The sequence below is a fragment of the Polypterus senegalus genome, chromosome 10 (genome assembly GCF_016835505.1).
Source record: "Polypterus senegalus isolate Bchr_013 chromosome 10, ASM1683550v1, whole genome shotgun sequence".
Classification (NCBI taxonomy): domain Eukaryota; kingdom Metazoa; phylum Chordata; class Cladistia; order Polypteriformes; family Polypteridae; genus Polypterus; species Polypterus senegalus.
The window spans coordinates 20,896,877-20,914,873 of record NC_053163.1 but is presented as its reverse complement, the minus strand read 5'-3'; the positions used below and the strand labels follow the sequence as shown (position 1 = coordinate 20,914,873).

At 34.7% G+C, this 17,997-nt stretch overlaps 1 protein-coding gene across 5 annotated transcripts in view; it reads right to left on the bottom strand.

The window, feature by feature from the left end:
• The window catches only part of LOC120536903, a 405,177-nt gene that overhangs the window by 125,248 nt on the left and 261,932 nt on the right, over positions 1-17,997 (bottom strand). For all 5 annotated transcript variants that reach the window (XM_039765454.1, XM_039765455.1, XM_039765456.1 and 2 more), the window contains exons 18-21: positions 7,315-7,404; positions 6,521-6,610; positions 3,247-3,321; positions 672-761 (exon numbers count right to left, since the gene is read on the bottom strand). In XM_039765454.1, coding sequence (XP_039621388.1) covers positions 672-761; positions 3,247-3,321; positions 6,521-6,610; positions 7,315-7,404 — 345 coding nt within the window. The remainder of the gene's footprint in view (positions 1-671; positions 762-3,246; positions 3,322-6,520; positions 6,611-7,314; positions 7,405-17,997) is intronic.

The window sequence follows — 17,997 nt, the reverse complement described above, 5'->3', positions numbered from 1 at the left end:
GACACACTGTGCTACACACTTATGTCTTTTGAAAAACAAAATGTCATTGAGATTCTGTAATCATTCTTTATTCCAGGGACTCTGGCTCCTGTCATACTCAATAACCAGTTTGCTTGTGGGAAAAGGGATGTGGTCAGGCTCAAAAAAGACTGCAGTTTAAAAGGGATAACACATTTTCTTCCCACTAATATCATGGCCCTAATGTGAGCCTTCATATTAATTTTGTAGTGTAGACTGTAGACTGGAGATATCAGGACAACTCCTCATGTTCCAAGCAAAAAAATAAATTTACTAGATCATTCCATCTACAGTAGGTTACTGAAAAGACCACATGACAAATGTGAGGTAAACCTGGTGTCATAAAATGATCAACAGGACTTTCTTAATGGGAGTAATTTCAATAAGATAGAATTCAATGATGTGCCAGTGTGATGGAGCAATGTCCTTTCTAGACATGAAATACTGGCTGGACTCATAAACCTTAACATTAGAAATCATCCCCAGTCTATGATGGTAGATGTGACAGTCTATGTAGTGTGGATTCAGAACAGAGAAGCATCTTAGAAATAAAGATAGAATTCTACTTTCTAATTGTAAGCAGAAAACTTACTAAGTACTTAATATTTAAATATTTTTTGGTGATAAAAGATTTTTGTTTGGTTAACACTTACTCCTTCTGAAATTAAATTGTTGCTCAGCTTGTCCAATTCTTTTTTAATTCCACAGGCTGCATCCTTTATATAACTCAGTAACAATTCCACCTGTGTTGAAAAGATAAGGTCACATAACAAAATTATGATTTTGCAATACAACAAACCTAAACAAAATAACTTCAAAATCAAACTAGGGAAAACACCAGAAAGATCATCTAAGCAAGAATTTGATGTTTTATAATTTCAAATAATTCAGAATGTCACTTAACCATTGAGTAAGAATAGGTGGGTTGGGATTCTTCCAGCTGAGCAAAATGAGTGCTAGTAGTGTGATACCAGCTATAACAATTAATTTGTTCTTCTTCACTTTAACCCTTTCTGGAAGTCCACCAAACACAGCTGACAGGTTAGGAGTGATTGTGACAGCAAGGCTAGCCGATAGGCATTTACATATTTTTTTTACAAGATTATGTTAATTTGGAGCCTTCCAAAACATGGATCTTATCCTGGATACATTTTGGACAACTTTGAAAGAGGTAAGTGAAATCGATTAAAGAGTTTATGTTGAATTATTGAGCGTGTGGTGCATATAGAGCTAAAGGCTATTCTATGTACGGTTGACTTCCACTCCTTTCTGAGATGATAACTTAAAAGTCCTTTCCCCAGTGTACCATAAGATCAGTGAAGGGAAGTAAAATTGTTCATAAAATGCAAAAAGATTATCTATATACAGTTCTCTAAGTGTCTTAATCTTGAGAGTTTTCCAAAGATTAAATGCTGTGTAGAGGTCTGAGAGGGCGGAAAAATGTGATTATCATGAAGAGAAGCAACAGGTAAAAGCCTCTGTGTCTTGAAATGTATTCAGCATTGGTTCCATATTCTGAATGACTGATGGATGACTGCATTATTGGTGTAATGGTGAAAGAAGAACAGAAATATTTAATTTTCATTGCTGAACAGGCTGGTATAAATTCATTATTTTGTACAAATTTCCTGGTCTTTATTGTGTGTATATTTGCCACCCAGTAATAAAATAAATAAAATTTTAAGTTAGGCAGTGCCATGTCACTTTCTGTCTTAGGTATTTACACCATTATGTTTAAAATGCACGGACATCTCAAATTCCAGATGAAACAGGTGATCATCGAGCCTGGTTTCTTAAAGAACGACTTGTTGACATATACAAGGATGCTCTGAAACAGACATAGAAGCTTATGAATGATGTTCATCTTGTCAGTATTGATTCTCCCTACTAAAATGGGATGGAGGGCAGACCGTTTATTTGTTAACATCCATCCATCCATCCATTGTCTAACCCGCTGAATCCGAATACAGGGTCACGGGGGTCTGCTGGAGCCAATCCCAGCCAACACAGGGCACAAGGTAGGAACCAATCCTGGGCAGGGTGCCAACCCACCGCAGGACATTATTTGTTAACATCTGGTTTGATTTTTTTCCATGCTGTAATCAAAATTGTGTTGAAAAAGATGTTTGTATTTTGTTATGATGTTCATATCCAGATATCTTAAAAAATGTTTTGATAGAATAAACAAAAAGATGTCCAGTCTGGTATGGTGTGCTAGAGATTTCGCTGGAGAAAGCAAACTTTTATTCAAATTAATTTTGTGTCCAGATGTCCATTAAAATTTTGCTAATGCATTAAAGACTAACAGAAAAAATATTAGCAAGTCTGATATATAAAGTACCATATCATCTGCACATAGTGAAATGTTCTGCTCGAGTCATTTGATAATCCCCTTTATCTGTGATGCATTTTGAAAATGAATCGCCAATGGATAAATGGATACTGAAAAAAAACAGTGATGTTACTAATCAGTTACCAGGACGTGTGACTATCTGGGTAACAGAATAAAAAATTGGCAGTTTTTTCATTTAATATAAAGCTTTTCTTTTGTGGTTAAGATGTCTTTAATGATACAAATACAATCAGAATGTCATTCAGCATGTAAAATTCCTGGTTTATTCCAGAGGCTCCATCTCTCATATTGCTCAATAACAATTTTTCCTATGTGAGAACAGACATGTTGAGACTCAAAAACGATAAGTTATTTTTTAGTTTATATGCAGAAAGCAAAAACAAAACTCCTTCCTACTAATCTATTACTTTCTATTGGTTTTTGTAATGTAGGCAAAATCAGCAGTGCACTCTTACTATGTAAGCAATCAAAAAGGTCTAAAACTGTATACACAGTTATTATTGTGTTCATGTATTTATGGAGATATATAAGATTAAACAATATGAACTTATATATAGGAAGTTTGACACTTGGATCAGCTCATGCAAAACCCTTTAAATTAACAAAACAAGGTTACCAACTGTGTAATGTTTTGATACTCGAAGGATGGATGTAAATGTTTACCAGTTTAATGAAGATCCTTTTTAATGATAATGGGATTAAACAAACATACATATAAACAAATAATTAGCACTGAAGAAGGAAAGGAAGACCAATGTTGTATGAGAAATGAGCATGAAATACACATATATAAATGTCAGCACATTAGTCATGTAAAGAGGACACTTCTAAAGCACTTCTTTCTTAATGTGTCTTTATTAATACAGAATACTTACCTTTTCGGAAATCAGAAAGTCATTCAGATTGTCCAGTTTGTCCCTTATTGCATCAACTTCGTATCTTACACTGACCTGTGTGGTAATGGAAAAGGTCAGAAGAAAATTTTTACAAACATTTTACAGTATAAGAAGCAAAAAACAAACCATCTTTCTATTAATGTATGCATTTACAGTGATGTGAAAAAGTATGTGCACCTTATGGAAATTGTTGACTCCTTTAAAATATTTGAGTTGGCAAACAGTAGATCTTCATGCAATCTCTGCCTGCAGATAAATGTGATATAGTTGGATAAAAACACATGGAAAAATTGCCTTTTCAATAATTTATTTAACAAAAATCTAAACAGATTGAATGGTGTGCTGGGGAAAAATAAGTCTACCTTTGTCACCTTTACTGGAAATGAATTCATGAAAATGCTTTGCATAACTTCCCAACAGTCTATGACATTGACTTAGTGTAAATTACATGAAAAGTCAATTTCTGGTTCAATTTCACCTTTATGACAGATGGCCTCACACTCTCCTCAAGCACACTTTGATATGATGAAGAAATCATAGTTAACTCAAAGAATGCAAGCTGCCTGGGTCCTGAGACAGCAAAAGGACCACAAGGCACAACATGTCCAGCCCCATACTTCACAGTTGGTTTGAGGTTCTTTTCCTGAAATGCTGCCTTCAGTTTGTGCCAAACATGTCTACTGCCACTGTGGCCAAACATCTCTAGCTGTGATTCATTTGTCCTGAGCACATTATAACAGAATGCCTGGTATTTGCCTAGATCAGGGGTCCTCAATCACGGTCCTGGAGAGCCGCAGTGGCTGCAGGTTTTTGCTCCAACCCAGTTGCTTAATAAAAAGCACTTATTGCTAAAGTAACACTTCTGCTTCACTTTAGTGATTTTGAGCCCTTATTGCTTAATTTTGTTTTAAACAGCTATTTTAATTGCTCCTTATTATCATTAACATGCAAATGACAAGAGAGAGCAGCATTTCTCCATTTAGTTTATTTACATTTACACCTGTGTGTATTTATCTGCACTATTGGGTTTAATTAAATACTTGGAAGAAAAATGAAGAGAAAAAAGTGAAGGACTGAGAATTACTCGTCCATTTTAGCCTTCAAATCATTTGCATGATAGAAAGGGAAAGAAAATCTAGGATATGAGAATGACTTGACATAGAAGAGTTAATTTAATTTCATAGCTTGTTTTTGCTTTATTGGCAAGAATTGCTTTCTAATTAAGCAACCAGGTCAGAACAAAAACCCTGCAGCCACTGCGGCTCTCCAGGACTGGGATTGAGGAACCCTGGCCTAGATGTATAATGGCAAACTGGAGTCTTGCTCTAAGGTTCTTTTAAGATAGCAAAGGCCTTTTTCTGGAACACCTCACATGCAGGTCAAATGTATGTAATCTCTTTTTGATTGAAGATGCCTGCTCTTTGACACAGACTATTCGAACAGTTACCTGCAGATTGCACAGTGACATTTTGGGGTTATTGGAGACTTCTTTTAGTATCAAACAGTCAGCTCTTGGGATGAAATTGCTAAACTGGCCAGTCCTGGAGAAATTAGCAGTTATTTAAAATCTACTGCACTTGTAGATGATTTCCCTTATAGTGGAATGATTGATTACAATTAATTTGGTGATTTTTTTAAAACCCCTTGCCAGATTCATAGGAATCCACATTTATCCTTAAGAGGGCATTAGAGAGCTCTTTTGATCTTGGCATGATGACACCACACACATCAATAGGAAAGAGAACACTAGACCTCAGATATATGCGGTTTAAAACAAAGGGTCCACCTCCATACTCCCTAAGGAGTTTCTAATCATTAGCATCTCATTTGAAACACCCAATTTTGAAGTGGTGATAAATGTAGGGGTGTAATTGTATTTTTCTTTAATTTAGATTATGTTTGAATACACCATGTCAAGTATCTCACCTTTATGTGCAGGCACTGTTTGCATGATCTATTGTTTACTTGTTCAAAACTTTTGAAAAAGTCAACAGTTTCCTTGCGCTGTACTTACTTTTTGAAATAACTAAACATTCATTTCATAGAATTTGCTGTAGACATCAGAACATACAGACTTCTTCTGTTGTTTAAAACAGAAAACTAATTTTTACTTTTGGGTTATTGGTGTTTAAATACATAGTGAATATAAAATATTGAGAAGTGTGTGGGTATATTAGCATACAAGAAGTTTGTCACTTGCAATAACCTGTGCAGAAACCACATATGTAAGCAGTAGAGAGGTGCTACACATGTAAATGTTTGAAAATGGATATAAATATTCACCTGTTTTAATAAGGTTACTTTTTTAAGATAGTGGGAATATATACATTAATGAAGAAATAAATCAATAAAATATTAAAAACAATATTTGGTGTGTTGCTTATTTATTTATTTATTCATTCACTGTAGTTATTCCCACTGTCTTCAAAATGTAACTTCAATAAAACAGTTGAACAAAGAGCATAAAATACCCACATTTCAGAAAATTAGTCATATAACAACACCACCTATAAAGTGTTGTGGACATTCTCTTACTATAAAGATTGCTTTTGGGTTGGGAAATCGTAAATAATACAGAACACTTTTTTTTAAATCAAAATATCATTGCGGTTGTGTATTTATTTCTTTATTCTGTAGAGCCTGTCTTAGGTCTTACTCAATAACTAGTTTACTTGTGGGGAAAAAGTATGGGCTTGGACTCATAAAATATTAAAGCATATAATGCCAAGGATGTAATTTGCGCCTTGGTATTAGTGCTGTAGTGTAGGGTGGAGGTGTCAGGACACAGAAAGACAATTCCTCATGCTCTAAATAAATAAATTAATTTATTAAATCATTCCATCTAGGTTACTGAAAAGGCCACAAAGCAAAAATGAGGTAAACCTGGTGTCATAAACAGAGTTATCAGGACTTTCTTAATGGGAATAAATTCAAAAAGATAGAATTCCTCTCATTAGATGAAAGATGTGCCAGTGTGCTTTCATCTCAAAATGATGGAGCCATGTCCTTTCTAGACATGAAATACTAGCTGGACCCATAACCCTTAACATTAGAATGAATCCCTAGACTACAGTATGGTGGTAGCCTATCATCTGGTAAAATAGATCAGACAGTTTACCCTAGAAAAGATGTAGGAAATAGAAACACAACAAAAAAGAATGATTAAATTCCACTTTCTAATTGTTAGTAGGGAAATTATAAAGCATCTCTTAATTTTTTTGGCTACACAGATTTTTGTTTGGTTAACACTTACTCTTTCTGAAATTGGAATATATTTCAGCTTGTTCAACTCTTCCTTTATCTCTGTCAATGCATCACTTAGATCGCTCTCTAACCACATTTTCTGTATAGAAAAAGACATTGTCAAATTGTTAAAAAGAACAAAAATGTGATTCTGAAGTACAAAAAGCAAAAACTGCCTTTCTATTCATCGGTGCCTTTACTTCAGTTCCTTTGTGCAAGCTGGCAACATCAGAACACATCCATACTTCTTATATTTTTGAAAACAGGAAAATAATTAATCTTGCATTTTAGATTGTTACAAATGCATATGCCAAAAACTTTAAACAGATCTTACCAAAACTGCTTTCTGAGTTATTATTGTGTTTATATAAATATGGAATATTGTTTATTAAACAGTGAATAAGTGGGTTAGTATACAAGAAGTTTATAATTCGGAAACATTCATGCAGCACTCTCATACATAATCAGTTGAGGACAGCTAAGCATGCAAATGTTTGATACAGGATGAATGGAATTAAATGCTCACCTAGTTTAATGCAGTCACTTTTAGAATTATTTTGGAATAAATAAATAAATAAAAATACATATATAAAAGCACCTAAACGTATATTCAAATATACTGTACATACAGAACACTACAAAAGCTAAAAAAGGACCTGAAATTAGTATGTAATACTTAATATAAAATACATAATTGCCAGATGAGTCATGTAAGTAAAAAACTGGTAAAGCATTTCTATTTTTCAATTCCTACAAAGCTTCTTTTTTTTGGTTAAGATGTCTTTAATAATATAGAACAGTTACCCTTTTTGAAATCAGAAAGTTGTTCAGCTCGTTGAATTCCTCCTTCATCCTATTGACTCTGTCTCTTATTATCCTCAATAACACTTTTTCCTGTATGGAAATAAATTTGGTCAGACTTAAAAAAGATAACATTTGTTATTCTTCAGTTTATAAAAACAGTGCAGTGGTAGCACTGTTACCTCACAGTAAGGACATCATGGGTTTGTGTCCTGAGTCCTCCCTTTTGTAGAGTGCTCTGAGTAGTGAGAAAAGCACTATATGAATGTAAATAATTTTTACTATTAAGAAAAAATAAGCCTTCTTCCTAAGTGTTATGTATAAGCCAGGGTCACCTTCCTGGTTTAGGTTTAAATTCCTTTTTTCTGTCTTTTTTAATCATTTTTGGTCCTTTGGTTATTATCATTTATGTTAATGTTTATGTTTATTGCTTAATTATGTATCAGTTTTGTTTATTGTTTGGTTTGTATTTGCTAAAATTTGTTCTGCTATGTCTGTTGTATTTTGTGGGTGGTTCCGAAAGGTGGGACTATCTGTCTCCACTGAGTGAATGCTCTTAGCTCTATTAAGGCTCATGGGAATTATAATCACTCTACTATATGTTGTGTGTACTAGGTGGTGGGTGAGTGATTCCTTTTTTTGTATTTTTGATTCTTTGTATTTACTTGTTTTGATTTATTTTGCTTTGGTTTTGGGATTCTTATTTTTGGTTAGTGTTTATGGACTTGTTTGCAATGATTTTGCCTTGTTGACAATTCTTTTTGTAAAACAAACCTCCTATTATAGAGATTTGTTTGCCCATTCATTCACAGGTTCAAGGTTTATGATCATCCTCCCTTGGGTAGAGTGTGGCCTGTATATTTTGTGAATTTTACTTATTTTTGAACTTTTGAAGCTAAGCACATTTTGGCACTGTTATGTTTCAGCCAGGGTTCCTCCACAGGTTAGGGTTTAAATGACATTTTTATGTTATTTTTTTTGATTGTTTATATTTACATTGATAATTATTTTGTTTCTTTATGTTTACACATCTCTTATCTTGTTCCTTGTGTATTCCGGGTGGTCAAAACGTGGGACAACCTGCATATAATTGCAAAAGACTGTACTCAGGCCTATAAAGGCATGGGCTACACAAAGTCAAATGTACTTGGGAGATGGAGAGTGTTGTAATTATTTCTATTCTTATACTTTGTGCTTTGCTAGACCTTTTCTTCATAAAGCTTAGGGCTATTGAATTGCCCTATTACTAAGGCAACGTTTTTGCTTTTTGTGGTCCAGACATCTGCACACTTTGTGAAATGAATATTTCTATTTTATAAAGATTCTGTGTCTGCCCTTATTTCTACCTGTGGTTTGATAGTAATGCCCCCCTCTACTGCATGGGAATTCTCAAATATCACAACAGGCACAGGATAGGCCAACGCCAGCCTCACACCTCCTTTGCCATTTTGGGTGAGTAAATCATAACACTTTGCATTAGTTTAGTAGTGTAACCTGGAGACTTCAGGAAAAAGGAACACATATCCTAATGCCACAAGGAAAAATGTAAAAAATATTTGCTTCCTACTTAAAAAGATTATAATCCAGAAACAAGATGAAACCAGTATCATAAATTGAATCATCAGTGCACTCTCACTGGACATGCAGTCAAAAAGCTCCCAAATTGTGCACTGAGTAATATTGTGTTAATATATTTATGAACATATTATAAAATGAAACAGTGTACCTTAGTATATAGAAGGGAAACGGACCACACGGCCAGATCTACCATCTGGGTGACTCAGGTGTTTAGCGACTGGGGCCCTGCTTGCAAATTGGCCTTAACATATACAAGGAAAAAATGTCAAGGAATAGGAAAAGTCCAAGTTTTCATTGACAGGCATTTACAGCAATCTGCAACTGAGCACCAATCCCTACCCCTCTTAGATCGTCACTGCTATAAACCTATCCAATAAAACTTAAATAAACGGCATTTAAAAGAAAAATATGAGTGGGTAGGACACAATCAGAGCAGATGTCTAATAGATCACTTTTATGAAATCGTGTAAAAGAGAAAAATAATATGCATAATTATTCTAAGCAAGACCCCAATAGTAAAACAAAGGGAATAATTAAAAAGAGATGTAAAAGATGCTGTTTTGCCTAAAACTATATCTGACATTTGCATCTTTAAAAAAATGAATATTTGAACAGGCTGTAAATATCACAGCTGAAACTATTGAAACTAACCTTATTACTTTTTCATATATGAAGTATAGAGAAAGTATAGTAATCATGAAAAAATTCAACCTTGAGATTTTGATGAATCTTGATGTTTTAGACCTCTCTGAGTCTGAACATACAGTTTTTTGGAATTATGTCTGTGTGTGTGTGTGCCTGTGTGTAAACACGATAACTCAAAAATGCAACGAGACGGGTGAAATTTGAAAAGTGGTTGTTACACCATAATTGTACATCCGTATTAACTTTTGGGCCAAATCCATTAAACCGGAAGCGGTACTTTATCTGAACACATATTCGATTTTTTTTTTTTATTCATGCAGCTGCAGAGTCTGGTTTATTCAACTTTACTTTTATAATAATTGATCAATATATTATTAATTTGATTTGATTTGTTGTTGATGGTTCTTTAATGTACATAATATAAAAATATAATCATTGTCCTGTGGGGTACTCCTCAAATATCCATCCCCATATCTGAGTATATGAGAAAGTCCAGGGATGACCACTCCCAATTTTATTTAATCAGAATATGGCTAATGTTGCTAATGTTGCTGCTTCTAGCTGCTTTAGTAGTGCAGTGATGTCCATTAACACCAACGCAGAAAAACAATGTGGGAGACAACGATGCACCAAACAACACCAAACTTGAACAAAGGAATTCTTCCATACAGTCTTTTGTTTTATTTGATGCAAATATTCAAACACAAAATTCACAAATACATATCACCCTTTTCCCCAAAAAATGGCATAATACTTTTAAAAAGATTTAACTTAAAGTTTTTAGCTGCAATATCAAAAGAAAGATGATTTCCTGTAGATGTGATGTTGCACTGATAAATTCATTTGTTACATTCATTGTAATGAACAATTGAACAAAAAAAGAAGTGAAGTTGACCCAATATAAAGTTTTTTTTTTCACTTCAATCTCTTTATCCTGATTTATTATTGACATAAGTAATGTTCATAGTGAGTATGTACATGTCCTTAATGGGGGCCCTTAGAAATCCTAATTTGGCCTTGACAGGCTGACATTAAATATGAGTCAAAAACAAAGTACAGTTTAATATTGTGCAATGAAGTCCTAATGAAGAAGTAGTTAAAAAATATGGGACAGATTTTAATAAATATAATAAGAAATAAGAAAAAAACATGCAGACAGACAAGATGCAAATTGCTCAAAGTTTGTTTTATTTGGGACAAAGTTGCATTTAAAGAACTAGGCTATAGCTGAGGCAGTGGTTGAGGTAATATTTGCATTCAATGGGACTTATGTTTTATCTGTGGAAAGAGAGCTCACTGAAGAGGCAAATGTCCTATGAACATATAAAATAATCCAGGCATAGGATAAATTAGAAATGATGTTCCCAATACACAACTATGGAAAACCTGATAGGCCAAACATAGGAATTCTGCTGAAGAGCCTCACTTGATGCATTATATTAGTCAGTGTCTTTCAGGTGACCACCCGATGTCATTTTAACAGTAGATGGAAAACATGTTCCATTTTAAGTTGGCACAGGTACCACAAAATCCACCATTTAAGCCTCTAAATTTAAAAATGTTCCACTGTCACTCTAAACATTTCATAATAATAGGAGTTGAAGCCAGTGCAACCTCTGCTCAAGTTACTTCAGACCTTCATGTCCAATTGGGACCTTTACAACATCTGTCAATCTTCTAGAAACAGACCTGCTTTGGAAATGGGCTGTAATCTAAAATGTACGCCTGATGGCATCTAATTAGAAGTCCCATAGAATTACCTTAGTGTGGTTCAAGAAATATTAGATTAGGAATCCAATATTTTAGAAATGTATGGGTTTACAATATTTGGCGCTTCAGTGACATCTAAAATGCAAATTACTGAGAGGACATTAAATGCTTTTCTTTTGTCCCTCTCTTTACTTCACTCCCTCCAAGCCCAAGTTCCTGCACATTTGTAGGCACAAGACAAAATTTACAGGAAAAACACAGGATATTACTGTATAATTCCATATACAAGTCCTTGTAATACTCCTATCTTACCTATTGAGAAAGTAAAGACAGGCACATGGAGATTTGTACAAGATTTACAAGAAGTTAAGTCTTGTGTTATTCCATGACTCACAGTAGTTCTAAATTCTTTCATTATTTTTGTATCTGACTGAATACTGCCAGAGACAATGTTTTTACACATTCACAAATTTATGCAGTTCATTCTTTTCAGTTCTGCTCCATCCTGATAGCTATTATTCATTTGCTTTTGCATTTGTGGGCATCCAATACACTTGGACTGTGTATTCTCCAAGATATTTGATTTAGTGGAATTTACAGATTCAACATTAATACCATATATTGATGACTTTTACATTTTTCTCTTAATTTCCTTAAGTGTGAAAAAATGCTATTATGTGTAACAGAAATATGTAAATACCAAAACATCAACATAAATACAGTAGGAAAAGCTATGTCTAACATCCACTGCTGTACTGATGTAGATTTAGTACATGCCCTCCATGTGATACGTTTTGAATTCAGTCACCAATGCTCAGCTCGATATTGCAATCAGAACAGTAGAAGCATGTTTCTTTGCACACTTTTCTTATAATATTTTTTCTGTTATGAATGAGATAGTAGAATGTCAGTGTCTGATCTGCATGCTGGACGTGCCCATAATATTACTGTAGGCTACCACAGCACAAGGATTAATGACTTCCAAATTTTCTCTGACACAAACATTGACAGTTGCTGCACAGTGAGCAGTGCTTAGGGGCTAACATCTTTCTTGTCTTTCCATGTGATTGCAATCATTTTGCCTTTTAGCCACACAGCTACTTGCACCACAGTAGTTCAGTCATGCAGTGCCATGTGCATTAGGTTTCACTATCTGTGTCAAAATCTGACGACCAATTCACAGTGCCATCACTATCACTTGATTCAACTAATGGTTCAGTTAAAGTTTATTTTAAAACTGGCTTTACAGATTTTCATGCTGGGTGGTATGACCAAAATTCTATATCACGTTATTTTTCAAAATTATACCGGTTTCACGGTATTCGACTGTATTTTTTCCCATGCATGAATGGATGTTAACCACATTTTCCACTGCAATTACTGGTTAAGAATAACCTATTCCACTGTCATGAGAACTGTACATTGTACAAAAGAACATTTTAATGTGCACACAAGTATTAATACAGGTTTGCATGGCCCCATAAAGTGATAGTTTCAAGGGGGTGGCACTAATGAGAAGGAATCACATTGCATGACAGTTGCAGTCAAAATATAGAACCTTTTTATTGAACAAAGTTTGCAAACAACTTAAACTAAAATTTTGACAACATATTTTCAACCATCCAAAGAGGCATTTAGACTTAGTAAAATATCCAGAGGTGCTTGTCAAAAGTTGTATTGCACTGAACATGTCTTAGAAAAGGTATAAATAGTAAATATTTTTTGTAAACCAACTACACTTTGTTAATGTTAACAATCTCTGTCCACTAACAAGTTAAAGTGACTTTTTAAACAACTTTACCATCATTAAATTGGATAATATTTAAACTAATAAATAATAACAATAAAATAAATAATAGGGCAACTTCCGGTAATAATACTGTTACTTCCAAGACTTCAAAGCCCAGGTGCATTACACAGTATTCACCAAATTAAAATAAAATAAAATAAAACAAGTGCAACTTGGTGATGACATCTTTACCAACTGATCCATCATTAAGGCAAACTGCATTAATATGGACCTTGCTTCCAGCTAAGCTATATACATAAATAATAAAACTGCAACTTGCATTTATAATGGTATTTGTGGTATAGCTCTATGGAAGCGTATTAGGAGCCACGGTGAAGAAAAAAAAATACGGACACAGTGAAGAAAAAAAAACAACTATATGTCGAGATTAAAGTTGACATTTCCACTTTATTCTCATAATTTATTTTGTCATTAAAGTAGAACGTCGTAAACTAAACTTCATCCTAAAATCAATGTTTAATTTACTAGATTTTCTCAAACTCCATCATAAGTTAATGTAGCACATTAAATGCTTTGTGTTAAGTGTTCCTGACCCAGTTGTTAATCGCTACATGCTTCCTAAATTGACTTCCTCTGCACTAAGAGGAGGCGCAGGCAGCGATCGCTGCACAGAATACATTCACTTCAAGATATTCCTGCTCTCTGAAAATGTAGAATGTTAAGATAAATTTTCATGATGAAGTGCATTAAAGCAGGTATTAAAGCAGCTTTCTCACAGTAACGGGTCCCCTGTTGTACGTTCAGTGTAGAGAACTTTATAGCATGTATGATGAGGCTCCAAAAAACTGGATGTATGAATGGGTATTGCACAGGTTTAACTTGAATATTGTGTAAATATTGGGTTTGTGATCTGGTGGTCGGAGACACAAACACCGAATCCAATGGATGTTCTTCTGAGTGGGCTTTCTTTATTTCATGCGTGCTGTCTCTGTCTGACGTACCAAACCCACAGTTCCTATCTTTCCTTTTTCTTTCTCCATATAACCAATCACCACACGATAAACTTCTTTGTGAAATTAAACCTAGTTATAAACTTAGACCACGGAGCATTCAGAACTTTAAAAAAGTCTTCGTTATACATGTTTAATTATGCCATCCATTCAGGGTTGCACCCATCCCAGCAAGCACTGTGTGTGAAGCAGGAACAAATCCTGAATGTGGCGCCAGCATATCGCAGGGTGAATATGAGCAATACATACACTAGCAGGGTCAATATAGCCTAATACACCCCACATCCTATATGACTTTGAAAAAACACTGAAGCACGGCAAGTAAACCCACCAGAAAAACATGCAAATTCAAAGCAGGGAACACCTGGGACTCCATTGCTGAGAGGCAGTAGTGCAACCCCCACGCCACTGTGCCCCCACATGATTAATACATGCTTTAATCCATTTCATCATGAAATTGATATCAAGTATTTATCTTAGCATTCTAAACGTTCAGGGAGCAGGAATATCATGAAATTAATGTATTCTGTGTGGTGATTGCTGCCTGCACTTCCTCTTAGTGCAACAGGAAGTCAGTTTAAGAAGCATGTAGCGATTAACATGGATCGGGGAACGCTTAACACAAAGCATTTAATGTGCTACATAATTTATGATGGGGTTTGAGAAAACTTAGTATATTAAATATTCATTTTAAGATGAAGTTTAGTTTACGATATTCAACTTTAATGACAAATTATGAGAATAAAGTTAATATGTCGACTTTAATCTCGACATAAACGGCGAGAATAAAGTAGAAATGTCGAGAATAAAGTCAACATGTCGTCACACTATGACACAGTACCCCGGTACATTACACAGTAATGAAAAAAAAAACAAGTACAACTTGGCTTGCAGTATTATCCAGTAGTATAGAAACAGTATTCACACATTTGAACATAATGGTCCACATCTGAGCTTTTAAAACCGAAGTATCTACAGACAACAGATACGGCTCCTTTTTTCGGCAAAAGTTCTTCTGTGTCATCATGTTCAACTTTATTATCTGCTACAGCTTCAGTTTCAGAATGTTCTCTGTCCATTTTCACCGTTCAATACCTCCATTAACGCATGTACTCCGTTGCATTCATGTTTAGCGGTGCAGCAGTGAAAAAGGTCCCTCCTTAAACAGTTTCCTACTGTGCCATGTTCTGAATGTTGTTTAGGCTATTTAAACCGGTGTTGCGGTATAAGAAAAATCCATATCATAACAAAAATAAAAAACGTTTTTTGGTATGAACCGGTATACCACCCAGCAATACATGCCATTGTGTTCTTTGGTTGAAGGCTCCACCCCATGTAGAAATACGTATGCGTTGCTGCACAGTGGCAGAGCACATAGAAAAATTCATGTTTTTTTGCAGTACAATGTTATTTCTCCCACAAGATGGCAGCAAAATACTGTCCCATGTGTTACTAGGGCTTAATTAATTAAATATAATGAATCTTTCTTTGAGTAATTCTCATAAATTATAATAAGTACCTATTACATGTTCCTAATAGTTGTCAACTTTAATTTTCATATAGACATATTCAGTGTGATCTGAAAGTAAATGAACTCATGAATCTCCTGCACACTTTTGATCTGAGCCAGCTCATTAGTCAGCCAACACACAAAAGGGGGCACACGCTGAATTTACGGTTATCAGGCCATTTTTCTCTTACTATTTAATGTAGAAATACTGACAGATTAAATGAATGAGAAGCATATTGATAAAAAGCACTTCTTTGATTCATCTGCAGCTTCAAAGTTTAATAACATTTTAAGTTACCAGTCCGTTTGTAGTGTTTATTACAATAGTGACAATAATGTAAATGGTAAGGTTGAAACTTTTAATACTAAAGTGAGAGCTTCCGCTGAAACGGTCTCTCCTGAAAAGACAGTTAAAAAATCCTCCAGCACTGTCACACCATGGAAGACTCAAAGAGTGTCTAATTTAAAGAAAACATGCCGGAGAGGTGAGCGTAAATGGAGAAAAACTAAATTGATTGTCCACTATGAGATACTGAAGGTTAAAATAACAGAATACAACATCATAGTCCATCTTGAGAGGCAATGCTATTTCTCTAAAATTATAAATAACAATGCTAGTAATCCCAGAGTCTTATTCTCTACAATTGATTGTCTGCTAAACCCAAGTCACTCAATGGAATGCCTCCAAAAAACTTCCAGTGAAACTTGTGAGGCGTTTGCTATATTTTTTAATCACAAAATGAATGATTTTAGAAATAATATAGTATATCCCCCCAAAACTGATCTTATTAAATCCCGGTATTCCATTTTAAGCTAATTTAATTCTTTCACCAGGATAGATTTACCAAATCTATATAGAATAATTTCTCGACTGAAACCTTCCACCTGCGTACTTGATCCAATACCAACAAGCTTTTTCAAAGAAGAATGTGCTAAATCAAGGCTTCCCAAAGTGGTCGAAATTGACCCCCTGGGGTCGATTTGAACTTTCTAAGGGTCGATAGTTTCAATAAAAAAATTTGGGGGTCGATGACAGCAAAAATAGACCCCCTTACTACTGCTATTTGTTTGTTACTTCAAAATATCTATGATTCCAATAGGTACCTAATTATGAAGCAAAATAATTCAAAAAAACACTTTTTTGATAAAAACACATTACATACCAAACTTGTGAACGAAAAGATAAAATGTGTCATTAAAAGAGTCACACGTAAGAATGCATGAAAATACATGTAGCACAAACCTGTCTGTGCATTGTCTTAACGAACTTATCAAAGCAAGTGTGGACATGAAAAACCGTTGCATGTGACTAGGGGGTCGATGGTTTTTAAAGTTTTTGGTAAAGGGGTCTGCGACAAAAAAAAGTTTGGGAACTCCTGTGCTAAATGATAGTTTGCTTTACACAGTAAACTTATCATTAGATATGGGGGTCTTCCCAGACTGTCTTAAGACTGCTGTTGTTAAACCCCCGCTCAAGAAAAATAATCTCAACTCCCCTGTTTTTGACAGTTTTAGACCTATTTCTATACTGTCTTTATTAAGTAAAATCCTAGAAAAGTCAATCATTATGCAGCTAAATGACCACCTGAATAAACATGCCATTCTTGATAAGTTTCAGTCAGGTTTTAGAACAAATCACAGTACAGAAACTGCACTCGTTAAAGTTGTAAATGACTTGTGGGATAAGGCCGTTTATCTGTTCTCATCCTTCTAGATCTGAGTGCTGCATTTGATACCATTGATCACAATATTCTTAGAAATCGCCTTAGTCAGTCAGTGGGCCTCTCAAGCAATGTCTTCAATTGGTTTAAGTCTTACTTGGCAGGTAGAAAATTCTTTGTTAGTTGTTTTAATTATACTTCAAAGACATATGATATTCTATACGGAGTTCCACAAGGCTTTATCCCAGGTCCGCTGCTCTTTTTGATCTCCATGCTTCCATTAGGACAGATTATCTCAAGGCATAACATGAGCTACCACAAATATGCTGATGACACACAACTGTATTTATCAATAGCACCTGATGACCCTGACTCTCTTGATTCACGGACATAATGTCTTACTTGTGTTTCTGACTGGATGAGTAATACTTTTCTCAAATTAAATAAGGAGAAAACAGAAACCTTTGTGATTGAAAAAAATGGATATAGTGAGGGTATTAGCAATAAACTTGATTCCTTAGGTTTAAACTTCAAGGCAGAGATAAAGAATTTAGGGGTAATTATGGACTCTGACCTAAATTTTAAATCACATATTAATAAGATCACTAGGACAGCATTTTCTCACCTAAGAAATATAGCAAAAGTTGGACCTCTTATAACTTTGCAAGACGCTGAAAAATTAGTGTAACCCTGATATTCTGTACATGCATTGAATTATCATTTTTTCATGGCTCCACAATTCGTACAAACCCCGACTTTCACTGCTGTGCTTTTTCCGGTTTTCTGTGGTGGCGATCTGCACCACTACCACCTGATCAAAGC